The sequence below is a fragment of the Passer domesticus genome, chromosome 7 (assembly GCF_036417665.1).
Source record: "Passer domesticus isolate bPasDom1 chromosome 7, bPasDom1.hap1, whole genome shotgun sequence".
Lineage (NCBI taxonomy): Eukaryota > Metazoa > Chordata > Aves > Passeriformes > Passeridae > Passer > Passer domesticus.
Window position 1 is genome coordinate 62,619,080 of NC_087480.1, and position 15,709 is coordinate 62,634,788.

The 15,709-nt window shown below is 38.6% G+C and overlaps 1 protein-coding gene and 1 non-coding gene across 2 annotated transcripts; both read left to right on the forward strand.

The window, feature by feature from the left end:
* The first annotated feature begins 291 nt into the window (after nt 1-291).
* On the forward strand, nt 292-13,909 carry RABGGTB (Rab geranylgeranyltransferase subunit beta). The gene is made up of 9 exons (XM_064429271.1): nt 292-327; nt 805-912; nt 1,903-2,100; nt 4,703-4,808; nt 6,209-6,261; nt 6,389-6,499; nt 9,559-9,684; nt 10,463-10,612; nt 12,922-13,909. Exons 1-9 carry the CDS (start codon nt 325-327, stop codon nt 13,060-13,062), a joined length of 996 nt encoding a protein of 331 aa, XP_064285341.1. The 5' UTR covers nt 292-324; the 3' UTR covers nt 13,063-13,909.
* Nucleotides 1,071-1,153, forward strand: LOC135305537 (small nucleolar RNA SNORD45). The gene has a single exon (XR_010366656.1). It is a non-coding gene; the product is annotated as a small nucleolar RNA SNORD45 (small nucleolar RNA).
* Nucleotides 13,910-15,709: the final 1,800 nt, after the last annotated feature.

Sequence of the window (15,709 nt, forward strand, 5' to 3'; positions counted from 1 at the left end):
GAGGAAGGAAACCGAAGTTACTTCTAAACGCTGTCTTATTTGCGGTGATGCAAGGAAGTGCACAGCTGGAGTTAGTGTACTTTAAATTTACTACCTGTTTCATAGCAGACTTCATCTGCGGCAACTCAGCAGGCCACACCGCCGCTGCCCGCTGAAGGGCACAGTACAGCGCAGCGCCGCCGAGCCCCGGCGCTCCGTGCCGCTCCGTGCCGCTCCGCTCTGCGCAGCCACCGGCGGGCGGGGCCCGGGCGCGGCCGGGCGGGCACAGCGAGGCCCCGCGGGCCAGCGCCTTCCGCTGTACCTCTTCCGGTGCGCGCGGAGGACATGGTGGGTGCAGGGCTCTGCGTTGCCGTTCGCTTCGCCTGCGGGAAGGCTTTGTTTTCTAGCGCGCGGTTGTATCGGCCTTGGAGAGACGCGAGTCGCACGGGGTCCGCGCGGGGGCACGGCGGTGGCACTCGTCTCTCCAGCGGCCCCGGGAGCACGCGGGCTGGGCCGGGCCTCGCGGGGCCGTGGGGGCGCGGGGCGGCGCGGCCGGGCTCGGGGAAGGGCTCCCGCGTCCGGCACTTCAGGTTATTCTTGGCGAGTTGGTGTTACTTCTTAGCTTTATTGCAAGGTTCGGTTCGTAGCCTTTCCTGGGGAAGGGTTTAGCCAGGCTGGACAGTGATGGCGTGAGATGCACAACCTGTCCTAGGCTCAAAATAGCTAGAGATGTTTTTTTCCCAGAGTCACAGTCACCGGTGTTGGCTATTTTATACCAAGCTGCTAAACCTGACATTGCAACTGACTTGTTGGTGCTTTTTGCAGGGGACACCGCAAAAGGATGTTATAATAAAACCCGATGCCCCAAGCACATTACTTTCCGAAAAACATGCGGACTATATAGCTTCATATGGAACAAAGAAAGATGATTATGTAGGTATCAGTTTGTTACAGTACAGCTGTGGTTTTGTTAACAGTAATAACCTTTATTGGCTCAGAGTTAAGGGTTAGATGCATATTATTAACAAGCTAATTGTTTTTTACCTTGCAATCCAAAGTATAAAATAAAGTTGCCCTTGTTAATTTCTCTAGGTCTGCGATGAGTTTTGGCATGTGTTATCTGACTATAAATTTAAAGATTATAATTTTAGCTCTATAATTACTTTGAGACCTGAGAAACAAGCTACTAGCTTCTTTATCCACTAGAATGCACAAGTAGAGTTGCATTTGCATGTTACTCTTTTGATGGGACAACTTAACGTCAATTTTACAGTCATAGGTGATTGGATGTAGTCCACAACAATGGGATTCCACTTCTGGCAGGTAAAAATTGTCAATAACTTCTTATGTAAAGAAAAGTTGCGGTTACCTTTACTGTTCACAAAAGGATGCCAAGCACTGTTGCTTTCAATTGTAGTGCATGTAAAAAATAATGTTTATATAGTGCAGGTGAGTAATCAATGTAAGAGAATTCAGTATGAAATTTCATTCTCTAGGGCAACTTAAATTGTGAGAGTTTTGGCACTTGGAAATAGACTTGTTATTTTTTGAGACACTAGTTGGGATGGTAATTTGAGGGCTTCTTTGAATGTCAAGATGATAAGTGATCTGAAGTGAATTGGTGTGCAACTGTTTGTTTGTGGCTAATTTGACATTGAGCTTGACGGTTTGAACTAGGAAAATACAGGAAGGAAGGGAGTCTAGTACGTGTTGGTAACTACATGTGCATTTTCCCATATTTATGAGTGTGTATATACACATGTGCATATGTACAGAATATCTGTGAGTGGCTGATGCGTAATTGCTAAATGGCTGGAAAATGGTTGGCTAGAAGCTATTTGTGAAAGTTAACTAACGTATTTTCATTGTGCTATAGTGATGGTGTGCTTATCTGATTAAAAACTAAAATAATGCACTGTTTAGGAGTACTGTATGTCGGAGTATTTGAGGATGAGTGGTGTGTACTGGGGACTGACAGCAATGGATCTCATGGGCCAGCTGCACCGAATGAACAAAGAAGAAATTCTGTCATTCATCAAATCGTGCCAACATGAGTGTGGTGGAATAAGTGCCAGCATAGGTCATGATCCTCATCTTCTGTATACCCTCAGTGCTGTCCAGGTAAATGTAGGAGGGTAATTTTAGAAAAAAAGTGTTTGTGATTAAGATTTTGATGATTGCAGATTTACAAACCAGTTACTGTTGGAGGCCCATGACAAAAATTATTTCAGTGTCTTAATAAAAAAAAAATTGATGGAAAGAACGGTAGGATTTAGATATATCACTTTCTAAAAATTGTCATATTCAGGAATGTTTTACTTCTAATAGTCATTAATGGTTACTGCATTGTTGCCAGTTTTGTAAGTTACCTTGGAATACTCCTTAGCTACAGGTTTTACTGGAGCATTTTATGGATAATTTTTGATTTTATAAATTCTTCTTAGTGTACATTGAGGTGACAGATATGTATGACCAGAACAAGAGGTTTTTTTTTTATTTTTATATGAGTTTTTTGGGGGTGTGTAATTTAAAAATTGTACTAGTGTGTTGAGCATTTTAATTTATTTGGTATGTATGCTCCCCCTAATAAGAAGTAACTCTCAATCTTATTTTTTCACTGCAGCTATCTCCATTATAAACTTATTTTCTCACTATTGCTCACAATATGCCTTTATTTTGTTCTGCTTTTTGTTTTGGCTTGTTCCACTGATGCAAACCATTGTGTGAAAAAGTACTGAAAAGGCTCAAACACTTCTGAACAATTAGCTTGATTGCTTGCAGTGTGCATCTCTCATAGAATCCTATGGATGAAGTATTTTAATGGCATTACAAAAAAACAATACAGCATTTTTTTCTAGGCAGAAACTGTGTGGGATTTAAGATACTGCGTTTGAGCCCCTTAGGTAGGACAGAATGCTATAAGGTTGATCATTAGTACCACCACTTTAGCACTAGAATTACTCTGAGTACTATGAGAACCAGGGCAGTAAAGTTTTTCCAGGCTGTGATGTCTGAACTTTTCCAAACTGTCCAATCCTGCTTCTTTCACAAATTCCAATTCAGTATAAGGGGGGGTACAATTTGAGGTTGTTACCTTTACATATTAGATATGTTAGTTCTTAAATATGTACTTGATATTACTAGGAGATATTTTCATGTTAACTAAATTCAGTTGTAGCTATCTGTTGAGAGCTTTGTAACAAGCTGGCTCCGAGCTAAAGGTCACAGTGAGATTAATTTGACCGAGATAGAGAATGAGGGGAGTTGCCATTCCAATTAAACTGTGTGTCCTTGGCCCACAGATGAAGAAATGCACAGAAACAGGTGGTAAAGCAAAACAGCTTGGGAAAAGTAGTGATAGTTACACCAAAACAGCACGTAGATAGCTGATAACTAATTGGCCAATGGTGAGCTGGGATTTTGCACTATGCATGAGCTAATTAAAGGGTGTATAATAATTGGTGATTTGGGAATAAAGACAAGACTTGTAGATCATCATCTGGTGAACGAGTCTTCCTTCTCCATCAGCTATCCAAACTGAAAAAGTGTTCACAAATGCTGATGTAAAATTTCTGTGGTAAACTTAACCAGCATACCTTAATGCATATGCGTGGTCTTAGAGAACAAACACCGTTTAGTCCTGTCTGTGTATTTGGGATGTTTAAAGGGTCAAATCAGATGTTCTTGTAATCACAGTTAATAGTAATTTGTTCAGATTTGCATTTAGGGTCCATGTTGTGATTATATATTTTCTGTTGGAGTTGTACATTCTTGTTTTTTTTTTTTTTTAATTTTCCGTGAGACTTATATTTTATTTGATTTCAATTTTATCTAGCAATTGAAAGGTTCCAGCTAACTAGATTTAAAGTCATAGTGTCCGGTGTTTTTCAGATTGGTACTATAATATTGCTTTGTTTCAGATGGGTTTTTTTTCCATTTTGTGATATATAATAAATTCTTATTTACTCTCTACTGATTATACAAGGTATGAGTAAAACCTATAAGTCAGATAGGGCTCAGAAACAGTTGTTTTCACACGACATTGTGTCATGCTGATTTGCTGGTTTAAATCAGCAGTGGTTTGGAAAATTGTATTCCCTACTATAACCTTTATTTTTCTTCCAGAATATATTCACTGGACAGTTGGTGCATAATCATATTGTTCATACTTTTTCTTAAATTATTACATTTTGGTTCTATTTGTTATATTTAAAATTTTAATGTAAATAAAAATCTAATAATTTGAAATGAGTAATTGTTGACAAGTTTTACTCCACCGTAAGTGGAGTTAGTAATTTAACATACACATATCCAAGTAGTCGCAGTGCAGAACTTCACATTGGTACATCTAAGGTGTCATTGTGCCATTACAATATTAACCATAATCAAATCTCTATTCTACATATTGCTAACGTAAAATAAATAAACCTGGTTGTGCTTTTGAAAGAAGATCTCAATGCTAGAAAGTGACAAAGCATGAAAGAGTTCAGTTTGAATTGTTTGTATCTCCTTTTGAGGATGTCCTAAAAGTTTTAGACGAAGATAATCTACAGTGTAGAGATTAACTACTAAAGTGGAAAAAAATTTTAATAAACATCACCAAATTGTATTCAGAGTTAATTAAATAAAATCTTTTATAAATCCTCTTTTTTCTGTTAAGAAATAAATTTTTAAAATTTTTGCTTCTCTTTGATTGTTACTGTGTCTTTTTTTCCCTCCCCAGATTCTTATTTTATATGATAGTCTCCATGTAGTTGATGTAAATAAAATTGTTGAATATATACAGAGCTTGCAGAAAGAAGATGGATCGTTTGCTGGAGATGAATGGGGTAATTTTTAGATCTTTTAAATGTAGTGTCTAGGTTGACTTGTGTAAGTCTGTAAACTTAAATTTCCTTGGATGGTCTTTTTGAATATGTATTAAATGTGAACACTTTTACTTTCTAAGTCATGAAAAAGAAGAGTTTGTGAAGGACAGAATTATGTTTCATTCCTTTCATAAATATTCTCAAGTTCAGTTCCATTCTTGTATTAAGAGTAAAGTGTCTTGAGGAAGAAGACTTTCAGGCATTTTTAACTTAACAGTACTTTGAAATACTAGATACACTGTTTCATAAGGAACATTTTATACTTGCTATTTGATGGTAGTTAGTAATGACCTATATCCATGTCAAATGTGAAAGGATTTTTCACTATGTGGGAGTGAGAAAAACTGGGTTTGTACTCATGAACTGCTCTTAATAATGGTTTTGTTTCTGCATATAAATTCTTATGAACAAACACAGCATTTTTAAGCTGTGACATAAATATTTAGTCACTCTAAAAGTATCACCAGTGAAGACCTAAACTTTAAGCAAATCTATTGCATATCACTCTTATTCAGGTAAAATTCAGCAACTGAAATCTTAGTATATGTATGCTACTGTAAAGGTAGATTATATGCTGTGTGCTAAATTGGTTCATAGGTTGCTGTGCCCTTTTGGTTGAAGTATTCCAAGAGGCACGGCTGAGGGAGTGTGATCCCTGATGTAGGACAGAGCAGCAGATGTTTGGTTTATGTGTTTCAGCTTGTGAATTTCTTAAGAACAGAAGTCTTGCAAAAGTTCAACCAAGAAACAGAATGTTTGCAGCTCAGTTAAATTTTAAATTGTGACTTCAAGTATTAATTGCCTGGAGTTTGTGCTACAAGAGTTATATTGGACTTGACAAGCAATCATTCTGTTATAGGTGTAGGGGATTTGGTTTTTCTTCCAGGTACAAATATGCAAAAGAAGGCTTGTAACTTTAATTAGATTTCCCCTAAAACAAGAAATGGCTTCTACTTCCAGCTGGATTTAAGACAGAGAAAGAGATGTCTGATTATTTATTATTTCCATTGCTCTGCCACTCTCTGTAGAGGACTACAGATAAACTCTAAAATCAAACAGTCCTTTGTAAATTACCACTAGCTGAATTGATTTGGATATGTAGCTGTCCAGCTCTAAATGATTTGTTGACTTTTATGGACAGTAAAACATACATATCGCTTAAATGGTAACATATTTTCTAAATTATTGGGAAAATAGTTGGTAAGCTGGAAAATTAAATTGTATGGGGGATTTTTTTAGCTGATTTGTTTTTTGATGTAGAACTAGGATTTTAACATTTTGTTCTGTATTTTCAGTAGTGATTTAAATGTATATTTGTTGAAAAAATAATCTGATTTCATTCCTTATCCCCCATATTATAGGAGAAATAGATACAAGGTTCTCTTTCTGTGCTGCAGCAACTCTTGCACTTCTGGTAAGTCCTAAACCATCACTTGCACAAGTAGAGAATTGCTTGGTACAGCTCTTTGGTACTGCTGAAGTTTCTGCAGAAGATCAGCTTGGTAGAATATCAAGTGCATTAGTTATTTTCTTACTTGCAGGGAAAGCTGGATGCTATTGATGTGGGAAAAGCAGTAGAATTCGTTTTGTCGTGTATGAACTTTGATGGAGGATTTGGTTGTAGACCAGGTTCCGAATCACATGCAGGACAGGTGAGTTTCTCTTTATATGGAAATACTTTAAATTAGCAAGCATCACATACTGCCTATACATGGTTTTTTTTTTACAGCATGTATCAGTGATGAAAATGGATGTACCTCTTGTTTCCCAAATGTCTGATTCTAGTGTCTTAGTTAAAATAAATGAATGGGTATGTAACCTAATCTGGGAAGGCGAGTTGAGACTTGAGAGTTTAGGTAGGAAAAAAGACAATAACGGAACAGCTTTTAAGACTGAATTTGAGCCTTCACATAGTGATTTTGAAATCGCTAGCATGAGGATTTTTAGAGAATTTGAAATGGGTGTCAGTGGAGACGGTGAACAAGATTTATCACTGTGTTTCTGACGCAGGTCATAATGAGACATAAACGTCAATTGTATAGTCTGTTTGAGATTTATCAGCCAATTAACCCAAATAAAAACAAGACATGAAGCCTGTCAAGAATTACTTAATTTTTTTAGGAAAGTCAGTTTTTAGAGGACATACCTAACTTAGTAATGGGCGTATTTATCAGCTAGAATCAGTAGTTGTTATACACTGTTATTGGTGACAGTGAATTCTGAAAAAAGCTCAGTAAAATGTACTTGAGAAGAAAATGCAGTATAATTAGAAAAAATTAAGGGATCTCCCGAGAAAGGCAATCTAAATAACTTCTTTCAACAGGAGATTTACTTAAGGGAAATAATTTTAAATTTAAATTTACCTTTCATATTTTTTTTCTTTTCATGGAAAAGTTTAGTGCACTTAACCTGAATGTGTGAAAAAAATAAACTTTTTATGCTGTTGCAGTTACCTGTTTATTTTGCATAATTATGGTAAGTAATGCCATAGCTAGGATTCACCTCATCACATGAAAATACTAAAGGCATTTTGTTGACGAGTGTTGGCTTTCCTGCCCCTTCTGTGTTTAAAATCAGGAAAAAAAGTTAAATCTGTTACATGTACTTACCTTATAGTTTTAATGTACAATAGCATTGCCCATATAGTCTAAATGGCTGGACCATGTTCTAGTGTTCCAGGAAGTCAGTTCAATAGCTGAACCCACTCAGTTTGCAGCTGGCATTTTCTGTGAGGATAAGATCTGTTGTGCTTATTCACATACCCCTTAAAAAGCTCTCTCTTTCATCTCTGTGGAAGTTCAGTATTTTTCTGGGAATGTTGCCAAACCTGATGTCCTTTTATGAGCAGGTGACTTGCCTAGTAGATGAGAGAAAGGCAGTGGATATGTCTACCCAGACTTGAGTAAAAGTTTTTGACATGCTTTCCCACAGAATTCTCCTGCACCTGAGGCTGCAGCTCATGGCTTGGACAAGTGCAGTTTTGGCTGCATGGCTGGACCCAGCGAGTAGTGGGGAATGGTGTTAAATCCAAAGGGTCACAAATGGGATTCTCCAGGGCTCAGTTTTGTGACCAGTCCTACTTGATATCCTCATCAGTAGTCTGGACAAAGTAATCAAGTGCATTTTCAGTAAGGTCACAGGAAGGACCAGTTTGTATGAGAGTTTTGATTAATGGGCAGAAGGCTCTGCAAAGCCTGGATCCAGGGGCCAAGGCCAACAAGGCCAAGTGCTGGGTCCTGCACTAGTGTCACAACAACCTCGTGGAATGTTCCAGGTTTGGGGAGGAGTGGCTGGAAAGCTGCCCAGCACAAAAGGACCTAGGGGTGCTGGTCAGCAGGAGCTGACTATCAGCCCAGGCGTGCACAGGTGGGCAAGAAGGCCATTGGCACCTGTACCAGCCACAGTGTGGCCACTGGACCAGGGCAGTTGGTGTCCCTTGTGCTGGCACTGCTGGGTCACCTCCAATCCTGAGGGCAGTTCTGGGCCCATCACTTCCAAAAGAACATTATGGTGCTGGAGCATGTTTAGAGAAGGGTAATAGAGCTGAGGAAGGGTCTGGAACATAAGGCCTGTGAGGAGCAGCTGAGGGTACTGGGGTGTTTAGTCCTGAGAAAAGAAGTTTCAGGAGAGACTACTTGGAAAGAGGTTGTGGCAAGGTGGGAGTCAGCCTCTTCTCCCAGTCAGTTAGTTACAGGACAAGGGGAAATGACCTCACGTTGTACTGCAGGAGATTCAAGTTGCATGTTAGGAAGAATTTCTTCACTGAAGGAGTGGTTAAGCATTGGAGCAGACTCCCTAGGAAAGTAGTGGAGCTTCCATCTCTGAAAGTGTGCAAAAAATGAGTAGATGTGGCACTTCCTGATATAGTGTAGTGTTATTTGGTGGTATTAAGTTAAAGGTTGGACTTGATGATTTTAGAGGCCTTTTTCAGCCTTAATAGTTCTATGATTCTTGGCTTTTTGCGCTTTGCTGCTTTCTTAGTGACCACATGAAATGTGACCAAAGTATGCTGTTCCACCATAAATGCTATCTTCCAGGGAAAAAAATATTAATTTAAAAATTAATATTAAAGGGGGATTGAATTAAAATTAATAAAAATAATTGTATTAATTAATTTTATTAACTTATTATTTTAGGGGATTAATAAAATTAAAAGGGGATTCATTAATGCAGATATATTACATGGCACTTTGAAAGTAAGCGTGACATGACCAAACACAGAGGGAATTGCCAAGATAGTTAATGATCTGAGTGAGCCTGTTTCTGTTAGGGAATTCATTTGGTCTTTTGTTTGCTGTTTGCAAACGTTAGGGTAAAAGGCAGGTACAGGAGCAAACCATAGACTGGATGCAAAATTTTTATAAAGGCCATATCCAGCCTGCAGAAGTCAGTTTGACTACTCTGGCTTGAGACTCTGTTTTTAAAATATGTCTCTCTCAGATCTCCTGCAATTACTTTCCAAACCTTGCATTAGTGTCTTATATTAGTGTAATATTACAGATTCTGCTACTGGTACTTTTTTACAAAAGGAACTATAACAATAATATGGTTTTCTGAAGTAAAAGTCTTTGAGACTAAAAGTTGAAATGTGTGTGAGCTTATTTTGCATTGTTTATATGACTGTATTGCTGCTTTGAGGTCTTCCTGCATTTAGTCTGCTAAACTATATTTAGTTATTAAATACACAAAAAATTTATGTCTGTAATTTTAGATCTATTGTTGCACAGGATTTCTGGCTATAACAGACCAATTGCATCAAGTAAATGTGGACTTGCTGGGTTGGTGGCTTTGTGAACGTCAGTTACCTTCTGGAGGTCTCAACGGGCGACCAGAGAAGGTATTGTGTGTCTCCTTTTCTTTGTTCAAATCTCAATAGAGATTGCTTTTTCTGAAGCTGAACTACTGGAAAATGTCATGACTTCTATAAAACATTTAGTGAACTTTTCAAAGTCAGGCCTTCATCCTGATTCTTTCTTTTGTTACTAACACCTGTCATGCAGTCCTTAGCTATGCTTTGTTTGAGTCCTCAATACTGCAAAGTACACATATGGAAGGATGTCTTGCTGACACCATTATCCTGTTAAACTGAGTCTTTAATATTTTCTGACTTGGGGAATGATCTTTTCTATATGATTTGTATAGAAATTACTGCTCTACTGGATGTAAATCCTGAGTGTCATAGTGTTCCACATCACACTAGAGATTTGTGTAACCTAGAATAATCTCTGGCAAATAGATAATCAACCAACAGATTTCCCTGCTTCCTCCCTTGCCCCCAAAATACAAATAGTTGATGCGAACTTCTTTGTATTTCCTCTTGAATGAAGAGCTGTGGTTTTTCAGCATCTCTCACAGAAGGTGAAGTCTTTAAAATCACATTCTTGTGGTCTTGTTTCTTGAAGAAGTTTGAAAAAGATAGTTTCCTTCCCTGAAAACAGAAGTCCGCTGAAAAGAGACTGTCAAGAAATTCTTTTACTCCAACGACACTCTTAAGTGTTGTGTCTCCGCAAGAGTATTAGGATAGCACACCTGTTAATGTGCAGACTTACCAGTAAAATTTGCAGCATTATGTTTAAAACCCAAGCAAATATTTAATCTGCCTCTCTGCTTGCCAGTTACCTGATGTATGTTATTCGTGGTGGGTGCTAGCTTCTTTGAAGATGATTGGTAGAATACAGTGGATTGACAGAGAGAAACTGCGCTGCTTTATTTTGGCGTGCCAGGATGAGGAGACTGGAGGATTTGCTGACAGACCGGGAGATATGGTAAGTGATATTTTTTCAAAACAAAATGCACATGAAAATTTCAACTAGAAATTTCAACTTTTGTTTGAGTATGACTCAACTCATGGTCTTGGTGGGTTTTGCAGAGGCTGCAGTTTACTCTGAAGGAAGAATAGTGTAGAATTGCCATTGATGGCATACTTGGGGAGCACATTCTTTATAACGCACATGTATCCCCCAGTGAAGTCAGTTGCCATTCCTTACAAAATCTGGTTTGATCCCCCATAACACACGCAACACAAACCATTTCTCACAAGACCATTTGGAAGATCTGTGTAAAAAGGCTCTGTTTGGTGGTGGGTTTTCCAGTGTATGTGTGGATTCTTTGGGTTTATTACTTTGTTTTGTGAAATGATCTGCAAGCTAAAGTCTGGTGTAGGTTAAATAGTCTTCAACTCTCTTGGTGGTTTTGTCTGGTCTAATTAAATCATGAGTTTTTAATAAGAATCCCTATACACTAACTTTCATTCTTTGCGAGCCCAGCCACTGAATAAATCTTGTTGCTGACATTTGTCTAGCTGAAGGAGGAAGAAGCTTTTGTGATAACAACATCAAGGGGCTGGTGCTATGGATTTTTTGCTTGTTGAGAGAGCAGTTATGATTTAGCTGGTCTGTTCTCTTTGGTTTCAAGTGGAAGTAATTGATATTGTCCCAGTGAAATGGCAAAATAAGTTTTTATCTTTTTATCTTTCTTTTTATCTTTTATCTGCTGAACAGATAAAAAGTTATGTGAGACTGCATTCCTGTTGAACACCTGGCTTATTTGTTAATGGTCTGGAAAGGTATTAGCTGTTTTTATTGCAGCTGCCCATGTCTGCTCCTTCTCCACAAATGCATTAAAAAATAAAGTAACTTCTAATTTTTTTGCAAGCAGCTACTTTATTCCCAGTTGGGGGAGAAATCTATTAACTCCGATCTGTCATTTGGAAAGTGTTTTTGTGTTCTTAAAATAGGAAGAGTTTTGTATTTCTAAGGACCTTACAGGAAGACCTTTTCCCTTTTCAGAATTCTTGAAGCCCAGAACTTGACATCTAAATGCTTTTCTAGCTTTGAGTAATGAAATATTTGTGTCTTCTTGGAAGAGCAGCTCTGAAGAGCCTTTTCTCTATATCTAACGAGAGCACCTTTGGGACAGCTTTCCTATGTTACATTAGCAGTCATTTAATATTAGTTTTACCTGTCTTTGATTGCTGAAGTGTAGAAATTTCTACTCCTGTAGAAATGTTGACTCCCAGGTTTTTGCTTTATCCCTGCAGAAACTCAGTCCTAACAACCTTGTTGTTTGGGGGTATTTTGTGTTTGGGTTGTTTTTCATTTGTTTGTTTTGTAGAGGGGAGAGGGGTGGTGATTGTTGCGGTGGATGCTCCAAGTGTGGGGACACGAGGCTTGACTCCATTTTTCTCAGAAGGCTGATTTATTATGTTATATATTATATTAAAATACTACATTAAAACTATACTAAAGAACAGAGAGAGAAGAAAGATTAGAAGGCTACAAAGGACAAGAATAGAATAGAATGCATAACAAAATCCTGTGACTGCTCACAGCCTTGGCACAGGTGGCTGTGGTTGATCACTAATTGAAAATAATCCACATGGACCAATGGAAGATGCACCTGTTGCATTCCACAGCAGCAGATAGTTATTGTTTGCGTTTCTTTCCTGAGGCTCTCAGCTCCTCAGGAAGGGAAAAATCCTAGCAGAGGATTTTTCATAAAATATCATGGCTACAGGTGATTGTGTAGTTTTAGGAATAGATGGTTTTTGCGGGGGCTGGGGTTTGTTTTTATTTATAGTTCCAGGAGGTTTTCTAGCAAAATAGGTTGCTGCTTCCCTCTCAAGGTTTTACAGCACAGCTCTGCATTTGGAGACCAATAAAGAGCATTATGATGTTTCTCAAGAACAAATGGGGAATATATGGAAGTGGTACCTGTAGATAATGCAGTTTACTTTTAAAACGTTAATTGTCTTTGCTTCTACCACCCTGTGATATTGCATGCTAATAGACAAATGTGATTGCTTTCTGTCTAATTCAGAGTTGAAAATCGTCTTAGCAGCAGATAATTGACAAGCATGCTTGAGTAAATCACAGTATTGTAAATGCCTGCTATGGAAATGTCTTGCCTATCAACACATGTTGGCATAAATGAAAATTTATTCAGTTGTATTGTCTTTCCCACAGAAGCCATGGAGATTTTCCATTCTCTTGCTGGCAAATGAAAATTTCATTCTATACAAGTGAAAAACCAGCTGACTTTTGGAATCAGACACAAGCTTTCTTTTTTCTTCCAGGTGGATCCATTTCACACCTTATTTGGTATTGCTGGACTATCTTTATTAGGAGAAGAACAAATTAAGGCCGTCAATCCTGTCTTTTGTATGCCAGAAGATGTCCTTCAAAGAATAAATGTACAGCCTGAGCTTGTAAGCTAAGCCTTGTAAGGGACAAAAGCTTTGTATGACCAATTGCTTTAGTTTTACTAATTTATAATCTCATCTGTGAAACTCTCAGTATATTCTTCTTTCAGATGTGTTTACATTATGGAAGTAAAGCAATAGCTTTGCTGTGGACTTTGTCACTTTATAAATTGTTTCAGAACAGGCAGGTTCTCATAATCTGAGTGTAATATGTTATTTGGTTGTATTCTAAGATGTGTGGAAACATTTCAATTCGGTATCTAAATGTATGGGCCTTGGCTTTTTTTTTTAAATACAATATTCAAATCAGAGCTTGACTATGTTAATGCTTAACTTTTCTGTTCCTGTAATATGAACAGTGTTAGGTCTTCATACAGGCCTCTTTTGATGGTGGATCATGCAAAGCACTTTAAAAAAAAATCCAAAAAAACCCCAAACCAAACAAGGTTTCCTACCTAAGGCATGCACTTAATACCACACACTTATATATTTAATTATTCCTGTTCACATTTGCCATCACTTTTCTATACTGAGAAACAGCTGCTTCTTCTCAAAGTAATTGATACCAATAATACCGTAATTATGGTTATTTTAAATATACAAATGTCTTCATTTATTGATGAGTCCCTTAGACAGAATTCCACTGATACTTGAGATACAGCATACCTTGTGTATGTAGAGTGAAACTTGCTAACATTAAACACTCTAGAGAGGGTCTCTGTTGGATGGTGATTTGTAATTGAACATAGAATTGATTCTAAATCTCTTGCTGGGTTGAAATCCTGCTTTTGTAGCTTTTAAGACACTAATTGTCAACACTTGATTATGGTGTAATTGAAAATAAAATTAGCTGTGGAAAATACTTGTTCTCTGAAGGGTGAAATCCTCTTTGTCTTCATAGAAGTGCAAAACTTGCCTCTTAATTTACATTCCACGCATCCTAGCTGAGACTGAATGATACTCCACTTGTAATATACTGTAAAAGGTAATTGAGAAGTGGAGGAAGTCTGATAATCTCTGTACTTACGTTTAAGTAAGGCCTAAAGTTGTTTCACCTGTACTTCATTCAGCAGAGATAGCCACCCAAGATTTGGCCTGCACAGTTTTCATACTAGCAGAACTATATATTGATGTCTAGTCATTTAAAATAAAAACCCAAACTCACTGAGTAGAAAATACTGCCTTAGGCTACAGTATTGGGAATTAATTTGATAGTAGTAAAGACTACTCTAGCCATGACCAGCTTTTGAACCAAGTTCAGTCACAGTAACAAAAGTGCCTTTTTGCACTTCTTAGTGCCTTTTTGAGCACTTCAGAAGCAAAGGCTTTATCTTGAGTACAGCAAAGTAGCCCAAGGTCCGGTTTGGCTGGAGAGAGTGCCTTAAGTCACGGCAGTCAAGTGAATGGCTGAGCTTTTTCTATTCTTAAGTGTGTGTCATTATATCATTCTTGTGGTTCTGCAGTAAAAGAGAGGGGGCGCCTCAAGCAGGAGAGGGCTATAAAGCTATAAATTTCCTAACACCTCAAAAGGATCAAGAACCGGCCTTAAAATCATCTATTCCTTCTCCCAAGTTTCATATTCCTCCTCACACCTCCACCACCGTCCTGAAAAGTGTAGTCTCTTCCTGCTTCTGGCAACTCTGAAATCCCACATCACTGTTGCACCACAACTACAGACCTTGAATCAACTTTCTCCTACCAAAATGTTGACCCTTAAATTATCAGAAATCTGACAGATATCGACTCTGACAGGCTGTGCTCTCTCTGGCATAGCCTTGTCAGGATCTCCTGATTCCAAATTCCAGGTCAAGAAAGGCCTTTTTCATTGTCCCAAATCTTGTACCCAAACTCCATTCACTGCATCTCATGCAGAAATTTCAAGGACAAAAATCAAACCCACAGTATAGCATCCAACTTTGGGGCAAATCTTCCTTCAGAATAACTAGAGTGATCTGGGTCTCTTACAGTGGTAACTTTTTTCAGAAATAGCTCAGCATTTGAATGGAAGTGAGAGGAATGGTGCAACAGGCCGTGTGGAGTAGGTGAATGCTTATGGGCATAGTAGACATCTTGTTTCTTTATTTTTTTGGGTGCCACAGCGAAGTGTGCTGTGGCAAAGTTGCATGCTGTGCAACAGGTGAGTGAAGTATAGTCCACTACTGAGGACAGTATTTTTGTGGAAGAGGTCCGTGTTGGCTGGCATGACCTCCAGCCCTGTGTTTTGGCAAATCATGAAGAGGAATCTACTGCTGATGGCAGCAGCATCTCAGTTATATAGATTTTCTTTTTGAGGATGGATTCTGACTTGCAGCCCTCTGAAAGCGAAGTTGAAGTGCCAATGGTCTGAGAGGGTAAGGTGGAAAGATTGCAGAATGGGATGAGCGAGGTGCGTAAATCACTGCAGTGGTGAGGAGTGCTCAGGATCAGTGATGTTTTGGTGCTGAAAGCAGCTGTGGGATTCATTCCACATGAGGCAAGCATATGCTGGGCACGGCAGTTCCAATGTGTGTCCGACCTCTTCCGGCGGCAGTTCCAGTGTGTACCCTCTGCCTTTCCAGAGGCAGAGTTTTTTCTGCATTCGGTAGTCTCGCATACTACCGTCACGTCTTGTTACGTGTAGCTTCTGAGGGCTCGGGGTGGAGCTGCACAAGCTCAGAGCACT

What these genes read in the sequence shown, in the direction of transcription:
- RABGGTB (XM_064429271.1), top strand. An exon ending in ATACCCTCAGTGCTGTCCAG is followed by an intron (nt 2,101 to 4,702) that starts GTAAATGTAGGA and finishes TTCCCTCCCCAG; the next exon opens with ATTCTTATTTTATATGATAG. An exon ending in CAGCAACTCTTGCACTTCTG is followed by an intron (nt 6,262 to 6,388) that starts GTAAGTCCTAAA and finishes TCTTACTTGCAG; the next exon opens with GGAAAGCTGGATGCTATTGA.